This window comes from Mesocricetus auratus, unplaced genomic scaffold (genome assembly GCF_017639785.1).
Source record: "Mesocricetus auratus isolate SY011 unplaced genomic scaffold, BCM_Maur_2.0 Super-Scaffold_100676, whole genome shotgun sequence".
NCBI lineage: Eukaryota > Metazoa > Chordata > Mammalia > Rodentia > Cricetidae > Mesocricetus > Mesocricetus auratus.
In genome coordinates, this window is record NW_024429266.1 from 149,984,869 (window position 1) to 150,000,811 (window position 15,943).

Below are 15,943 nucleotides of genomic sequence, written 5' to 3' on the forward strand. Positions count from 1 at the left end.
TGAGCCAGCGTGTCTGTCAGTCCCTACTGCTGTGGACCCGAGACTCTGGCGTCTTCAGCTGTTCAACATGGACTCCTTTTCTCCAGAGACCTTACAGGCCTTCATCCTTTGACTGGGGGTGCATCACACACACACACACACACACACACACACACACACACACACACACACACACACACACACACTTTTTCCCTATCCCTCTGGGTTCAGTTCCATTAGAGAACTTGCCTAGCATAGCTGTCCCTCAGAACAACCTTGTTGGGCACTTGGGAACTATGCTGTTCTGGCTTTACCTGATGAGAACCAGTTCTCAAACCTGAAGGTGCATGCTTCATGCCTGTGAGGTCAAGAGTGTCTACATTCAGATGGATGTGCCTACTGAGACCAAATAGCCATGTGGGATCTGACAGTGTGACTGCAAATCTATGGTCTGATGCCTCCCTGTACTAAGTATGAAAAGGTTGGTGGCCCTGGGCTACCCTGGACTAGTGAAAGGACACAGATCAGCATGTCTCCAGACCCTTTCTGTTGTTCTTGGGAGGCCTGGGTCACTTCAAATGTGTGTTTCCTTGCTCCTCACTAGTTCCTCCCGTTCTCTAAGGAAGTGACAGGCCCGAGGGAGAACAATTAGATCTGGAGCCATACCAAGAAGACATTATTCTCCGATAGATACTTTACTACAGAATAATTACGTACTATAATGCTACTAATAAATCAAGTTGGATGAACAGCGACGCTCACTTTATCACCCCATCTGCAGAAGCATCTCTGCTGTGCTGAGGTAGATGGAACTCACCCAGGCCAAGGTCCTGAGCTATGGGGAGGCAGAGAGTTCTAGCGTGAATCGTGAATTAGAAAAAGACAGTCCCAGGAATGTATGCCTGTATGCCCCAGGTGGGTATTACACAAGGGTCAGGCCTTGTATTAGCAGCTACACCAAGATGGGGAGGAGGGCTGCCTTTGTGCTGACTTGATGGGAGCCCAGCTATACCCTGGGACCACACACAGCTAGCTACCAAGCCCCCATGGTATAGCCAGAGAGTTAGTTAGAAGAAACAGTGAGGCCTGGGTCCCACTCAACTTCAGGAAAGGTATCACACTGTGCAGACTCCAGTGACAGGCCTACATCCCAGAGCTTTGTCCAGTCACAGTGACCTCAAGGTGCTCAGGCAGCCAGTGACTTTTCTGGTCCTCTCTCCTCTTGTTATTTCTATCTATGAACCACTAGCCCTTTCCTACCATTTGGTGAAGTGGATCTGGACTGTGCCAGGTACTCCCACTAGTCCTGAGAGCCAGGGCTGGGCTTGGCAGGAGCCAGTTGCATGGTGCACAGGGTCTAGCAAAGGTCGAAAGCCTTTGGGAGAGGCCAGTCTGCTAACCTGGAGGGTATGGCTATACCCCAGCTTTAGGAGGGCATGATGGAAGCACTCAGGTTGCCTTGGACTCTGCCTTAACTATTTAGTCTAAAACCTGAGGACTTCTGACTCTGGTCCAAGCCCATACTTGGGCCTAGTACTGAGCAGGGAGAGGAAAGAATCCAAGGGCTGAACTTACCCGCTCCACAAGACCATGCTTGTGCTTCAGCTTGTACACTCTCAGTGCTGGTAGGAAGCTCTCTGTGTAGTTCTTGTCTTCCAGTCCTTGTAGCAAGACACCATGGAAGGCCAGCCGGCATGTGTTGGTATGAATGTCAGCATCCAGTCTGGAACCAATCACCAAGCATAGTCGGGGGCAGGTGACTGGCTTCTCAAACTCTACCAGGGCCCACTGTTGCCTGGGGCACCGGCTTCCTGGAGTGTCGCCTGCTTTTCTGTCCACCTCATCCCCACCTTCTGTGGCTGTGGGCGTGGAGTCTTTACAGAGGTACTGCTCTTGGAAGAGGTATTCCCGGGAGAGGTCGAAGGAATCAACTGTGGGCTCCAGGTCAAAGTTGTCAGGAGCAGGGCTGAAGAACAGCATGCGGCCCATGACTGTCTCATGGCCCACTGTGATATGGAACTTGGCTTTAGTCTGCAGGGGACCCCGGAAGTAAGGGATCTTTTCCACAGAGATGAGGGCTGCATGAATGGTGTGCAGAGACTCAGGTGCACATACCAGCCCACGTTCCAACAGTTTGGGGTCAAACTGGGTGACACAGATGCCCAGCCGATCTCCTTGTATGGCAGAGGTGACCGGCGTGTGGAACATCTGCATGGACTTTACTTTCTTCACCACCTGATGAGGAACAAGAGGGAGAACATGTGGAATCGTAAGTCTTGAAGCTGGGGCTGGGGTGATTCTGCCTCTATGCCTCAAAATCCACCCATCCCAGTCCTGGTGGAGGTCCAGGCAAACAGCAGAAGGGAGGCCAGGGTTCAGTCAGACCTCCTTAAGCAATGAAAACAGCACTCCTAATAGGCAAGGCCCAGGCTAGGCCACTTTCCAAACCTCATCCCTGTGCCAACACAAGAAGAGTGGTCACCCCAGTTCCCTCTGTCCTCCGGAAGCTGCTTCATCCCGGTCTCCACCCTCCAGCTTCTTCCTTTTCATCAGCCATTCCAGCACATTCTAGTCCTCTGCACAGCCTTGACACCCAGCTCCTCGGTCTACCAGTGTGTGACTAAGGGCAGGACTTGTCCCTAATTCCTGAGTGGCCTGCCCTTCTGCCTTTCCTCACCCATGAAACCCCCCACTGTCTAGTCTATGGCAGCTTGCCAAGGCTGAGGGCTCTCTGAGAAGGGTCTTCCTCTGGTTATTTAATGTGGTCCCTGTGTCTAACATGTGCCAGCCTCTATTCCAGAAGGACCGGATGAGCTCTGTTTCAAAGAACTCAATATCTAGAAACAGGAAAAATTATCTACCCAGGACAAGCATGTATATTAATGTTATGTTATATAACATAAATTAATGCATGAAAACATGTGTTGATATTTACTGAAACACAATTCTACAATATAGGTGCATGAGCCATGAGAAATGTAACATGGCTTAGGGTGGGGCAGGCTCTGAGTTTTGCACAGGCAGGAAGAAGAGCTCTGCAGAGGCAGCCCCTGAGCTGAGGCCTGTGAAGATCCAGAGAGAGACAGGTCTAGTCGGAGGCACCAGTAAGGGCCAGGACCAGCGATGGAGCCTCCTGTGAGGCTAAGCCATCAATAAAGAGGCAGGAGGGCAGTTGCAGGCCAGAGGTCAAGGCCTAGGCGCCATGTATATCATGTGGGGCTGCCTAGAGTTACCCAAAGGGACAATGTGATCTTATCTCACTTTCTGAAAGTTAATGTTGACTCCATATAGAGCAGGCTTCTGCTTTCACAGTCTGCAAATCAGGAGCAGGCACAGCAGAGCCCAAGATGGTGGCATTCCTCCTATGCCCCACTCACGAGATGCCATCAAACAATTTCAGTTGAATAAAGCAGAGTACACGAAACCCATTTCAGAAAACCCAGCCGGAGGAACAGAATGAGCCTGGATCTTTATGATTTAGTTACAAACATCCCTGTCCCTGGAGCTAGAGGCGGGCATCCACACTTTTCCTCCTGGACACAGGGCCAACGCTGTGCTGGTGGCACTCAGGCCCAGAGCCTTTCACCAGAGTATCAAACTCAAGTGTTTGTTTAAAGATCATTAACTCCCTACCCACAGGGTCAGAGGGCAGAGAAAGTGAGAAGCAGTGTCAAAAGCTGCAGCCCAGATCAATCAAAGGGAAATGCAAGCCTTCTCTGAGGTGGCCTAGGAGGCAGTGGGTGATGGGGGCAGGGTCCTGAAGACTACCAGCTCACAGAACATCTACCCCAAGTGAACCTGAATTTCGGCCTCTCCCTGGGGTAGTGCTCTACACTGTAGATCCAAGGAGGAAAGTGTGTTACAGTTTTTACCAGGGCTCCAGTCTTATACCTTGTGACTTTTATACCCTTATTCACAGTTCTCAGCAGCAGGAAGGGCCTTTAATTACTGAAGGTCCCTTTACATGGTTAGGCTGCCATACTCCTCAGACCCTCAGGCACCTGGGAAGCACTCTGCAGAAGGTGGGGCACCCCAGCCTTCAGTAAAACTCTTCATACAGCCCAACTACATATCTTCTGCAATCTTGTGCATAACATTTCTTAAGCCATAAGCCACACACAGTGATTCTGAATGTCCTGTGCTTTGCCAGGATTTCCTTCCTGCTTAGGTTTCTTCCTCTTGACACGCGGGGCACTTTGGGAAGGGCTTCCTCACATTCACCCCAAGCACAGCTGCATACTCAGACCCTGATCCTGCTTTACAGGGCAGTTGCCACTTCTGCGAGGTGGGTTTAGCTTAAGGCAGTGAACACCACCTGTAAGCCTAGCAGCAATTGCCCCTCCAGGACTCCAATGTCACCAGTCCTTGTGTAAACATGATGCATGCCTGGGTGCAGGGACATACCATCTGGAGTTTGGTGTCCAGCACTCCCTCTCCTTTCCTACACACACATGACTGTGTGCAGGCTTATAACACACCCAGTAGTAGTTGCTCATCACACTGCCTTTTGTGAGTGGCTGGGCTTTCTGAAGGAGTGTACTGTAGGCAGGGTACTGAGAACCCTCCATGTGTGGGTACCTGCAGGTCAGTGACTGGGGACTGCCTGCCACAGATTTACACTTAGCCTGAGCCAGGCTCCTGTTCACACTCATCTGAAGTACTTGGGATTGTTGCTGGAAGTGCTATGGTGAGTCTCTCGTCTCACAAGAATCTGACCAGGTACTATATGCAAGGTGGGATCTCAAGGACTTGGATCCTACGGCAGGACTTCAGGGTCTCAGGAGTGAGGGCTCAGTTCTCTAGGCACAGACATACACTTCTACCATCAGGGTGTAAGTCTAGCTGGTGCACATCTTTATGGTCTGGCATTGCTAGATTTCTTAGCATCCCTTGCTGCTCCCACCCAGCGCCATGCGGGCTTCCCTCACAGCATGCTCTCCTTTCAACAGGCTCATGTTCTCAGGACTGAAATAATAAAGAATGCCTTGCAAGGGCATACGAGCGGAGAGGCAAATAACTGAAGATCAAGATTCCAAGGGCCAAGACAGGAAATTGTGAAGCAGATAAAGATGGGGACAGGCGGCAAGCCACTACTTTGGCTCTCCAGGGCACAGACAGACAGTCCTACCAGCCGTTAGTGAGCTTGCACTCCACTCCGGGAGGCTGAGAATAGACGGCTGACCTAGACACTAACATTACACAAGCAGGCTTTTCTTCGACTCACTCATTTTCTAGTTTTGTGAGACTCTGTCCACTGACTCAATGACCACCAAGCATTCCTCACACAATGCAGAATGAGCTAGCACATGTGATTCAACATGTCTGCTCCATTTCTCTCACATTTAAGTCCAGGGCCAGGATGTGGGAAAGAAACCAACAGCATTGGGTCTATGGGGTCTGCTACCTGGAGATGGAGTAAGAGCTAAATCTGCAATTAATGGACGTTAACTGTATGGCTGTGGGGAGGTGCAGAGAGAGTAAAGGAAATAGGATTTAGGAAAGCTAGCTAGCTAGCATGGAGCTGAGACCAGTAGGAAGAACCACCATGCACAGGAGACCCAGCAATTGGGGGAGAACAAACCTAAGGTCCCTGTGAGGAGAATGTGGTCCCTTGAGAAACTGGAAGTGGCCAGGATGCTGGGGGTTGGGTTGGGGGATAAGGCTGAAGACCACCTCTACCACGTAAGAAGGACAAACCAGGTGAGCCTTGGGGTATGTTTTCTGAATGAGTTTTGCTATGTAGCCCAGGCTGGCCTTGAATTAGAGGTCTTACTGTTGTAGCCTCTCGAGTGTAAGGGTAAGCCTGGCTTGGATGCATCTTTAAAGAAGTACTTTGTCCACAGAGTGGAAAACAGATGTAGGAGAAATGAAGCAGGACAGAGGGAACTGTACAAAGAAGATTCTCAGAGGTCAAGTTACATTTTTGTTATTATTGTTAGTGTATTTTTAAGACAGTCTCATGCTCTGGACTCGTGATTCTCTTGCCTACATACAGGTATGTGCCAAGATTATAGGTGTGTGTCATCATGCCTAGCTTCAGAGTGTACATTGGGATGAGGAAGATATGGAGACAAGGACAGGTTCCAGATAGTGGGAGACCTGTCTTGTGTTGGGTGGGGACCCAGGGTCTGAGCTCATGAAAGTTCTCAGTAACACACAGCCAATGACCTAGAAGCAGAGTCCTAGAGAGACTGGCCAATGTTACACGACAAGTTCCCATTCCATCTCACCACACCCCACCCTTGTCCTCGAATGGACTGCCTTCAACAAAACAGAAAAGTTCCTTTGGGCATCATTGTCTCAAAATGGTAGCTTTACATTCCTAGACCTTAGGTGAAATGTATATGCTACTTCCTGGTTCTCCATATTCACACAGCTATACCAGTCACCAAGAACAACAGCCTTGCCTTCTAGGTAGGCCCAGCATAGCCTTGTCATGGCCCTTACTATGGTAGGCCCTGTCCTGGTTCTCTGGTGAGCAGTTAGAATGCAGAGGCTAGGAGATAGGGCTGGGACACTATTGTGCTGTGAGCAGGATCACACAGGGGCCTGTGTGCTCTGATCTCAGCCCTGCTGAGGAAAGAAGGTGCAGACTCAGGGAGGAAGTAGAGGGGGGCAAGAATGCATCAAGCAAGCAAACAATTTTCTAAAACTCAAGTTTGTGCTTGCTAAGCACTTTGGTCCTTTCTGATTAACAAAGAAGCTTTACCATCATCTGGGTCAGTTATTCTACATAAAAACCCTACGAGGCAGGTCAATAATTTTACATTCAATTTTATGGATGAAGAAACAGAGGTTTGTGATGTCTCCAAGGTCACAAAGCAAATAGGCTGAGACTTGGGACAATAAACGCCAGCCTGCAAGGCAGTCCTGACACTCAGTCTCCTCTCCTGAGCAGCTGAGCAGAACCCAAAGTCCAGGCTGCTGGGGCTGGGCACAGATCGCCCTCCCTGCCAAGCCGCTGGGGTGTTGACCCATAGGAGGCTACAGATTTTAAGTGAGCAGCAGTATGCTGTCCACAGAGCATAAGTGGTCAAAATTCTACACAGGTAATCGCATGGCACCACAACTTGTCCAACCCCACCAAGGCCCTCTGGAGGGTGAGGAAGGAGCTGAGAAAGTAATACTTGCCTTAAAGCCTCAGTAGTGCTATCAGACACAGCCAGGCCTACCTCTCCCCAAACTCTCCTTCTGAACCACACTGTGCTGGCTACCCTGGCAAAGGGTGGGAACACCCTCATGCAAAGTAAGCCGAGGGTTTTCCCGGCATCCAGTTTGCGCTGCAGGTTCGCTTTGCTACCTTCATGGAAAAGAGGACACACAGAGCCTGCTGCCTGATACACCCTCTCTGGTTCTCAAGTATCGGCAACTTAGTTTTCTTAAGGTTGTACATGATGCCACCGTCTGGCTCAATTGGGTTGGGTTCTCCCACTAGGTTTTTAAAAAAAATTATTTTTTAGATAATCTTGTGCAGTCAAGGCTGGCTTTGAACTCACTATGTAGGGGATAACAACCTTGAACTTCTGGTCTTCCTGCTTCAATCTTTCAAGTGCCAGAATTACAAGTGTGTGCCACATCTGGTTCATGTGGTGTTGAGGCTTTAATCCAGACCCTCATGCGTATTAGGCAAACCATGCCCTGTGATAGCTAATTTTGGTTGTCAATGTGACTACATTTGGAATTAACTAAGACCCAAGTGGTTGGGTGCACCTGTGAGGGATTTTTCTTAATTAAACCATTTAAAGTAGGAAGACTCCCCTTTATTCCTGATTTTTTTTTGAGATGGGAGGATATACCTTTAATCTGAGCCACACCTTCTTGTGGCACCCATATAAAGGCCATGGAAGAAGGAAGCTTTTGCTCTTTGCCTGATTGCCCTTGCTCTTGCTGGCAAGTTCATTCTTTCATGGCATTAGAGACTACTTTTTCAGGATTCCAGCACATACTGAAGACCAGCTGAGACATCCAGTCTCATGGATTGAGCAATTACCGGATTTTTGGATCTTCCATTAGTAGACGACCATTTTGGAGTAGCTGGACTCAGCTTGTAAGCCACTAAGAAGGCCTACCTCTCCCCAAACTCTCGGTCTGAGCCACTGTGCTGTCTACCCTGGCAAAGGGTGGGAATATCCTCATGTAAACTAAGCCAATGGTTCTCCCGCACCCGTGTGTGTGTGTGTGTGTGTGTGTGTGTGTGTGTGTGTGTGTGTGTGTGTATTTTCTCCAGGGAAGAACCCTGACTGATACACCCCTAGTCCTCTGCTATATTATTTTTCTGTTGGTGTACAGATAGAGGAATTGCAGATGTGCTCATGAAACTCTCATGGAAGAGTCTTCTAGCTTGCTAGTGGTGGTCTCACTACATACACCAGGAAACTGAGACCTGCCAAGGCTAGGCACTAATACCAGAACTATGTATAGGGTAAGTATAATGCCATACAAAGGGCTTCAAGACAGTGCAGCAGGACCCTGGCAGCCCCATGTCGTATGAGTGTGACATTATGCTCTTTGGGGGGAGCAGCAGTATTTAAGGCCCTCAGCTTTGGGCACAATCCACAGGTGCTCCTGCAGTTGCCCAGCTTGAGCTAAAAACTTTGTAACAGGCAGCAGTTTCTGGAGTGCTGCACCAGCCTTACCCCTTGACTCTGATAATGAGCCTGTGCCCTGGCCGAGGTCAGCACTGAACAGCTTTGCTGTGACTTAATAAAATGTAAATTGGGGCAGAAAAGAGACACACGGGTCTGACGCTAATGAGCTTACAACAGCAGGATCAGTTACTTCAATTCAAAGAGGTTCAGACTAGAGGGGAAAAATGAAATAAGCTTTTAAAGATCAGTCTAGGTTGGGCTCCATCAGACCTAACCAATTTTGTTTAATAAGGTTTCAATTTGGCTGCTCTTATTTCTCCCTCTTCTTCGAGCAAGGCTGTGTACAGATAAGACATTTTCCTCCCCCTAATGCATTTAATCGCATCACACACACACAAAAAGGCAAACTCAGGGCTCTGTGTGAGGACAGCACATGTGAGCCTCTGGGGGCTGTCAGGGGGCCTCCCTGCTGGGCCAGGTTGGGCTGGGGAGCAAAATGCAGGTCAGCTTGGGGCACTCCTTTCTAACCACTTATTTTTAGAGTAATTAAAGCCATTCAAAAACAAGAGAATCAAGTGATATCACCTGTGTTCCCCTGCCAGGGGCAAACTAAAATCCCAATCCTATTCCCTTTCTGACTGACAGACTTGCAGCAACTACCCTCATGAATTCACTGTGTCTTATTTTATACATTTACATCCATGTATGTGTTCCTGAGTAATATACATACTTGTTAGTATATATGATGGCATGGTACCACTGTTTAGTACCGGCCCTCCTTTGGCATTGTATTTCTGACATCTATTCATATTAGAGCACATACACACAGCATGTATCTATATATGTTATCTAGGTATGTGTGGTATATGCTTGTGGAGGCTAGAGGTCAGCATCAAAGTGTCTTTCTCAATGCTTTTCACCTTATGCAAGACAAGGTTTCTCACTGACTCAGCTAGAATGTCAGCAGCCTCAGGGATCTGCAGCCTCCCTCTAAGTGCTGGAGCTACAGATATGCACTGCCACACCCAGCTTTCTTTATATGGTGGGGATCAGAGCTCAGGTCTACAAGTTCTTAACCCACTGAGCCATCTCCCCACCAAATCATCTATTCCCACCTTTATTGATGTTAGCTTCTGTCGTGACTAAGCCTCAGCTTGCACACAAATGCAAGTGGGTATGCCTCTGGTTTTATCAGATCTCACAGACCGCTCTTGGCAGTGGCCAGCTATGTCCTACCAACAGTGCAGGAGTCTCTTTCCTATACACTCACCTGGTTGCAGGCATGCCTGTTGCTTTTCGTTTGTTTTTGTTTTTCCCAAGACAGGGTTTCTAGCTGTAGCCTTGGCTGTTCTGGAATTCAATGTGTAGACAAGGCTCACTTTGAACTCATAGAGCTCTGCCTGCTTCTGCTTTCCAAGTGCTTGGACTAAATTTGTGCACCACTACGCCTAGCTAGGTCTGTTGCTCTCTTAATAGTCTGACAGACAAATCCAGTGTTTGCTGTTATTTTAATGTGCCATCCATCCCCATCACCAGGAATAAGCCCCTCCAAAAGGCTTCTCATTTGTCCTATTCCCAAGAACCATAAATAAAAACTAATTAAAAAATCTATAGCTGGGCAGTGGTGGTGCTCACCTTTAATCCCAGCATCTCATGAGGCAGAGGCAGGTGGATCTCTGTGAGTTTGAGGCCAGCCTGGTCTACAGAGCGAGTTCCAGGGCAGGCTCCAAAACAATACAGAGAAACCCTGTCTCAAAAAACCAAAAATAAACAAACAAAAAAACAAAAACAAAAACAAAAAACCTGCTATGAGGACAGGGTATTCTGTAGGCATACACTTCTGAGCCCGATTCATTCCTCAAAGAAAGAAAGGGGCAGGTGGGAAGGTCTGTGCAGGATCCCTTCACCTTGCTCCATATGGCCTCTTGGCATGAGGCCAGGGACTTTTCTAGACGCTCTCAATAGTTGAGGCCACTACTCTACCCGGCCTGGGTTCTCTTCCTGGGCCCTCCATAACACTAGAGGGTTCCACTTGATGCAAAAATTCTGTCAGACCTTAAATAAAAGACTAGTTGTCTATTAGGAGGGAGCTAGAGGAAGGAAAACATCCCCTGATACTCCAAGATCAGCAGGTTTGTCTTCAGTCTGTCTGTCAGGCCAAGCCATATCTCTACCTGCTCGTTGCAGGCTGCCTTCAGTTTCACTGGGTGCCAGGTCCCTGGGCACTGGTTATTATAAGCTGGGCACACAGCAATTCCCCTCCTCTGCTCAGTTCTCTCCACCTTCATTACGATGTACCAATGACCCTTAAAACTGCTGTAACTTCCAGCATGTCTGTGTACTGTGTGTACTGCTGCCTCCTGGGGTCCTCCAGTTCCTAAAGTGAATGCATTTACTTTGTTGGGCACCAATCACTGATCCCTGACATGGCACTGGTTATGTCTTTCCATGTCACCCTCACAAATTCACTCTGCCCATTAGCCTCCCAGTGACTTTAACAAAGGGGAACCATAAAAGTGACAAGGGGCCTTCTAGGAAGCCTTCTTCCTCCTTCAAACCACCCCTAGTATTTGTCATCCCATAAAACTTTAAACTGAATTACATCAACATTAGATTCTTCTATCTTCCATGCAACTGTGCTTTAATTGTTTCTAGTGACTGCTGGGTTTGGAGTAAAGAATCCATACGAGGCAAGCTGAGGGGACAGCTGTCTTGGTGACCAGAGGCCCTCTGTATAATGAAGCAGCAAGGATGGCCACATCTGGGTCCCTGGGCCTTGGATGAGCAACATGTGGGTTTAAATCTTAGGTGGACAGGAGGGTCCCTCCGTTCTGGGGCTACTCTATCTTCATCAAAGGCCAGCATTGAGCACACTCCCATGGCGCTCCCAGACCCCAGCCACCTACTGCAGTGAGCAGGCCCCAGAGTGCAGGAAAAAGTCTGAGAGCAATCTCATGTACGGGAAAGCCTGCATTTCAGGCCACAACCACTACACAGGGTCAGAAAGGCAGGTGGGCAAAAGTTCAAGCGTGAAAAGAGGTACAGATTAGGCACTCTAGCACCCCAAGATTGAGGGCTGGCCTGATGTGAGAGGTCCTTCTGTATGTTGCAAATATGTGTTGCTTTTATTGGTTGATGAATAAAGCTGTTTTGGCCAATGGACAGGCAGAATTTGGCTAGAAGGGAAATTCAAACAAAGGGATAGAGAGAAGGAAGACAGAGTAAAAGATGCCATGGAGCCACCAGGGAGGCCAGATGCCAGGGCATCATTGGTAAGCTATTGCCACATGGTAATACACAGATTGGTAGAAATGGGTTAATTTATAAGAGAGAGAGAGCTAGCCAGTAATAAGCCTAAGCCTTTGACCAAACAATTATAAACATATATTATGTCTCTGAGTGGTTATCTTAAAAGTGTTTGCAGGGACCCAGTGGGCAGAGAGAAACCAGTCCAAGTGAGACCAATGGGATGGAGAAAAGCCTCTCCAAACACTAGCCCTCCAAACCATTTGTAGCAAGATATACCATGCAGCCATTTTGTTCTATCGTAAGGCTCAAATTAGAATACACAGAAACGAGAGAAAGACCATGTGAGGAAGCCTGGTTTTGGGTCATCACTGTTTGACAAACCTCTAAGAGGTGGGCACACAGTTCAGTGGTAGAGTGTTTTGCCTAACATGCAGACGGCCGTGGTCTCAATTCCCAGGATCATACACAGATATCCCTCAGAACTAAAGGAGTTCAGACTCACATTGGGCCAAACAGAGGCTGCTCTGAGGTTGTAAAGTTGGCTGCCCTTTTTATCCATTGTTCCACTGACCAACACTTAGTCAATAAAGTGGTAATTCCATTTTCTGGAGATTGGTGGACAGACAACACTTTCTTTTACCCACTTTAAAGAACAGCATGAGGCTGAATATGAAACTGTCCTAGACTTACAAGTCACCTTTGATAGCAGTCCAGGTCTCATTGGTCTCAGGAGGCCCAACAGTGCCAGCTAATTAGATAAATGAAGACATGGTCTTGTTCTCCTTCTGTCCCTGTCTTCATTCCCTGCTCTCACTTTATTTTTGCCATTATTGACCTGAGATCCACCAAGAAAGAGGGCCTGGATTCCCCTGCCTGGGCTTGTTGCTTATGGCCACAGATGGATGCTGGTTATGGGATGGTCTGGGAAATGCTACTCCCCTTCAGCTGTGTGGTGTCAGGGTATTTACTCCATTAGCTGAACCTAGTGGGTTACTGAGCACTAACACTGCCAGGGGAGAGATGAGGCCAGTGCTGCCCAATGCTCCCATCTAAAGAGGAAGACCAACCAGTGGTATTCGGCAGGAGGCATGAATACCAATATGGTGGGCAGTGCAGCCTCTCAGATACAGGGAGGCTGTGGGATGATTGTGCATAGGACAGGAGGGCTTGGCCAAGGGGCAGGGCTCTCCTTGAGCACTGAATGCTAGGGTTGCAGTTGATGGTAAAGGTAAGGTCTCAATTCTTGTCTTTTACCAAGGCATGTTCATCTTCCATAGAATAGGGATGCAGGGTTCTGGCTATGGGAACCTGTGAAGACGTATGGAGGTTTTATGTTCCTACAGTTTCAGTATTCAGTTCCTTCCTTAACTGTGGTATTTCCAGATCTAGCATTCACTGGCTTTGTACACAGCCTCGTCCTCTTCCCTATACCCCCCATTATGCTCAAGTTCCCCTAAACTCGGTTCCTTTCTTTTGTCCTGTCAGACCACCCACCAGTATATAGCCTGGGTCAGTTGTGAAAACTTGTTGTGGGGTCCTGGACACCCTGGTTCATCGCTGGGCTGGCTCTGCATCTTTCTCTCTAGATTGGCTGTATCTAACATCCATGTGGGACCTGCATGGCTCTTGGCTAGGTCCCTGACTCTGCTGGATCCACATGGGATGTCCTGCTGCTTATCCTTTATAGTGGCAGTCTTCAAGGCTTATCTAGTGTCACTTGTTTTCATCCTTCATTTGGCTTTACTGAAGCACACAGCAGTCCCTGTACTGGCCTCTGCAACATAGAAAAGAAATCATGGCTCTGTCTTCATTGGGGAAGGCCATACAGTTAAGTGTGGTAGGTCGAGGGCTACACAGGGCTCTGGGATCACAGAATAGTGGCAGCATCTGAAGTGAGCCGTGACAATGACTATAAGTGGGATGTAGAAAAGCAGGAGGCAGGGCCACAGTGTGCCATGATGACAAACTCTCAACTAGATGGTACTAATCCTGAGTGGGACTCTGAGGAGGAAAAGTCACATCTGCCTTTCTCTTTGTATCATTCTAAGGATACAGGAACAATACAAGAGGAGTGTTCAGAGTCACATTAACAAATTTCAGAAAAGTAAGGCCAGCATTCATCTTTTTGGTGACTATTGGGGACCCCATATGGGTGTGATCAAGAGGGGTCAGAACAGCCTCAGGATTAAGCAAATTGGACAATGTATGAGACTATTAGAAGGTATCTAAACTGCCAAGCTCATGTGTGATGAGAAGGAGTATAGGAGGTGTGTGTGATGAGAAGGAGAGCTCCTCAATACCACTTGGCTTTCAAACCAAGCCATAGAAGGCAGACACCACAAGTCATGATGCCACACATTCATAAATCACACTATGTATCCTTATGGCATAAAGCTGAGAGGAGGATCTTCAAGGACAACTCAATAGGATAGGGATGCCTCCAGATGGGGTAGCACAGGGCCTGGTGCTTAACAGCTGACTAAAAGTTTTATTATTAGAAGACACTAAAAAACTAGCTGCGTAATTTAAAATTAGTGTTTTGAAAAGGCAGATTTCTAGTCAGCAAGGTTTACCAGAATGGACTCCAATCGACTCACTCAATAATGATAGTCTATGTTCAACTAGATTGGGGGCAGGGTGGAGGAGGGGTGGGAAAAGCTAGCAATGGAGGTGGGTTGCAGAGTAGTCAGGCAGCTGGAGGAAGAACCTTTCCCAGACTCCCAATGTGACTGTGCTCACTGTGGCCTGGAGGCTACCTTGCAGTCACCATCAGAGGAGGAAGGGCCTCTAATGAACACAGGAAGTCTGAGGTGTCCCCTGCTATAGAAACGGCAGCTGTTCTTGCTAAGAGGGGGAGGCCAAAGAAACTGCAGACTGAGTATACCAGAGAATCAAAAGGAATGGCAGCAAATAAAAGGACAAGCAGGTTCTGTGAATGCCTGGTCATCTCTGGTCAGCATGGCCAGCAGAGTGTACCGAGGCCAGGTCCAAGAACTGGGAACTTGACCCCAAAATGTGCTGGTACAAATATATGTGGACTGATGTTAACTGTACCAATGTGTCCTGCAGCAAGGACATGCTCCTTATTATAGTCATCAGGAGACAAAGTCCCAGGTCTTCTGTCTCCATTGAGGGTTGCTTTGGTCCAACCACTCTGGAATGTACTCACCATGCTTCCATTTGATGCCTAAGCATCGCTATCTCTTAGAAACTCTCCAAAAGGCCAGGAGAAGGGCTCTGCAAAGTTCACCTCACTGTTTATGATTGCTAAAGCAACAGAAAGACATCTAAACAGAACAGTGAATAAAATGTCACTTACAGTAGACAATATGTCAGCATGAAGAAATACTTCCCTGTAATAGTGGAGAGACTATCCACGCATAAAATGTATTTCCAGAATCATCTCAATTTGTGTGTGTGTGTGTGTGTGTGTGTGTGTGTGTGTGTGTGTGTGTGTGTGTGTGTGTTGCCTTTTCTGGTTTCCTTATATTTCATAACAATTTCTAAAGTAAGTATGCATAACTTTGAGAACTGGAATAAAAGCTTTAAAAAACTCTAAGTTAAAGGAGAAACAAAGCTACCCCATCAGGCTGCAGGAATGTGCTATCACTGGTGCCTGAGGTGACAGAAGCCCTCTAAGTCCCTTCCTCAACCCTGCAGGGAAGCCAGGCCCTGGAGTTACACTCTAGCCTGAATAGTGGCCAGAAGGTAGATGCCTTTGCCACCATTTAACAGATGGAAATTAAAAGTCAGCCATTACCCTAACCCACTTGGTGGATAGCAAGTGACAAACACTCTAGCCCACTCATACCCGGCTGCAAAGTCTGTGTTCACTGGACCACAGTGCTGCTGTAATGGGGGCTTCAGTCCACGCCTGGGACAAAATGGATGCTGTTAGTGGGGATCACAATGCCTGTGTCCAGAACTAACATGCTACCTCCCTGCCCTCCTTCCCCAGGACCTGCAGAGATTGTACACTTGGGATATGCAGTAGCAGCCTGGCTCAGGCACACCTCTAGGTAGACCACATCTGGGAACTAAGAGGGATGCCCCGGCTTGTCTGACCATAGGAAACACTGATTATTCTTCTGTCTGTCTCTTCCTGTTACCAGCTTTTTTCTAATTAT

General features: G+C 48.0%; 1 protein-coding gene across 1 annotated transcript in view; it reads right to left on the bottom strand.

Moving 5' to 3' along the window:
- Positions 1 to 15,943, bottom strand: part of Eefsec (eukaryotic elongation factor, selenocysteine-tRNA specific) — a 199,641-nt gene that overhangs the window by 35,172 nt on the left and 148,526 nt on the right. The window contains exon 5 of the mRNA XM_040737773.1: positions 1,555 to 2,214. Coding sequence (XP_040593707.1) covers positions 1,555 to 2,214 — 660 coding nt within the window. The remainder of the gene's footprint in view (positions 1 to 1,554; positions 2,215 to 15,943) is intronic.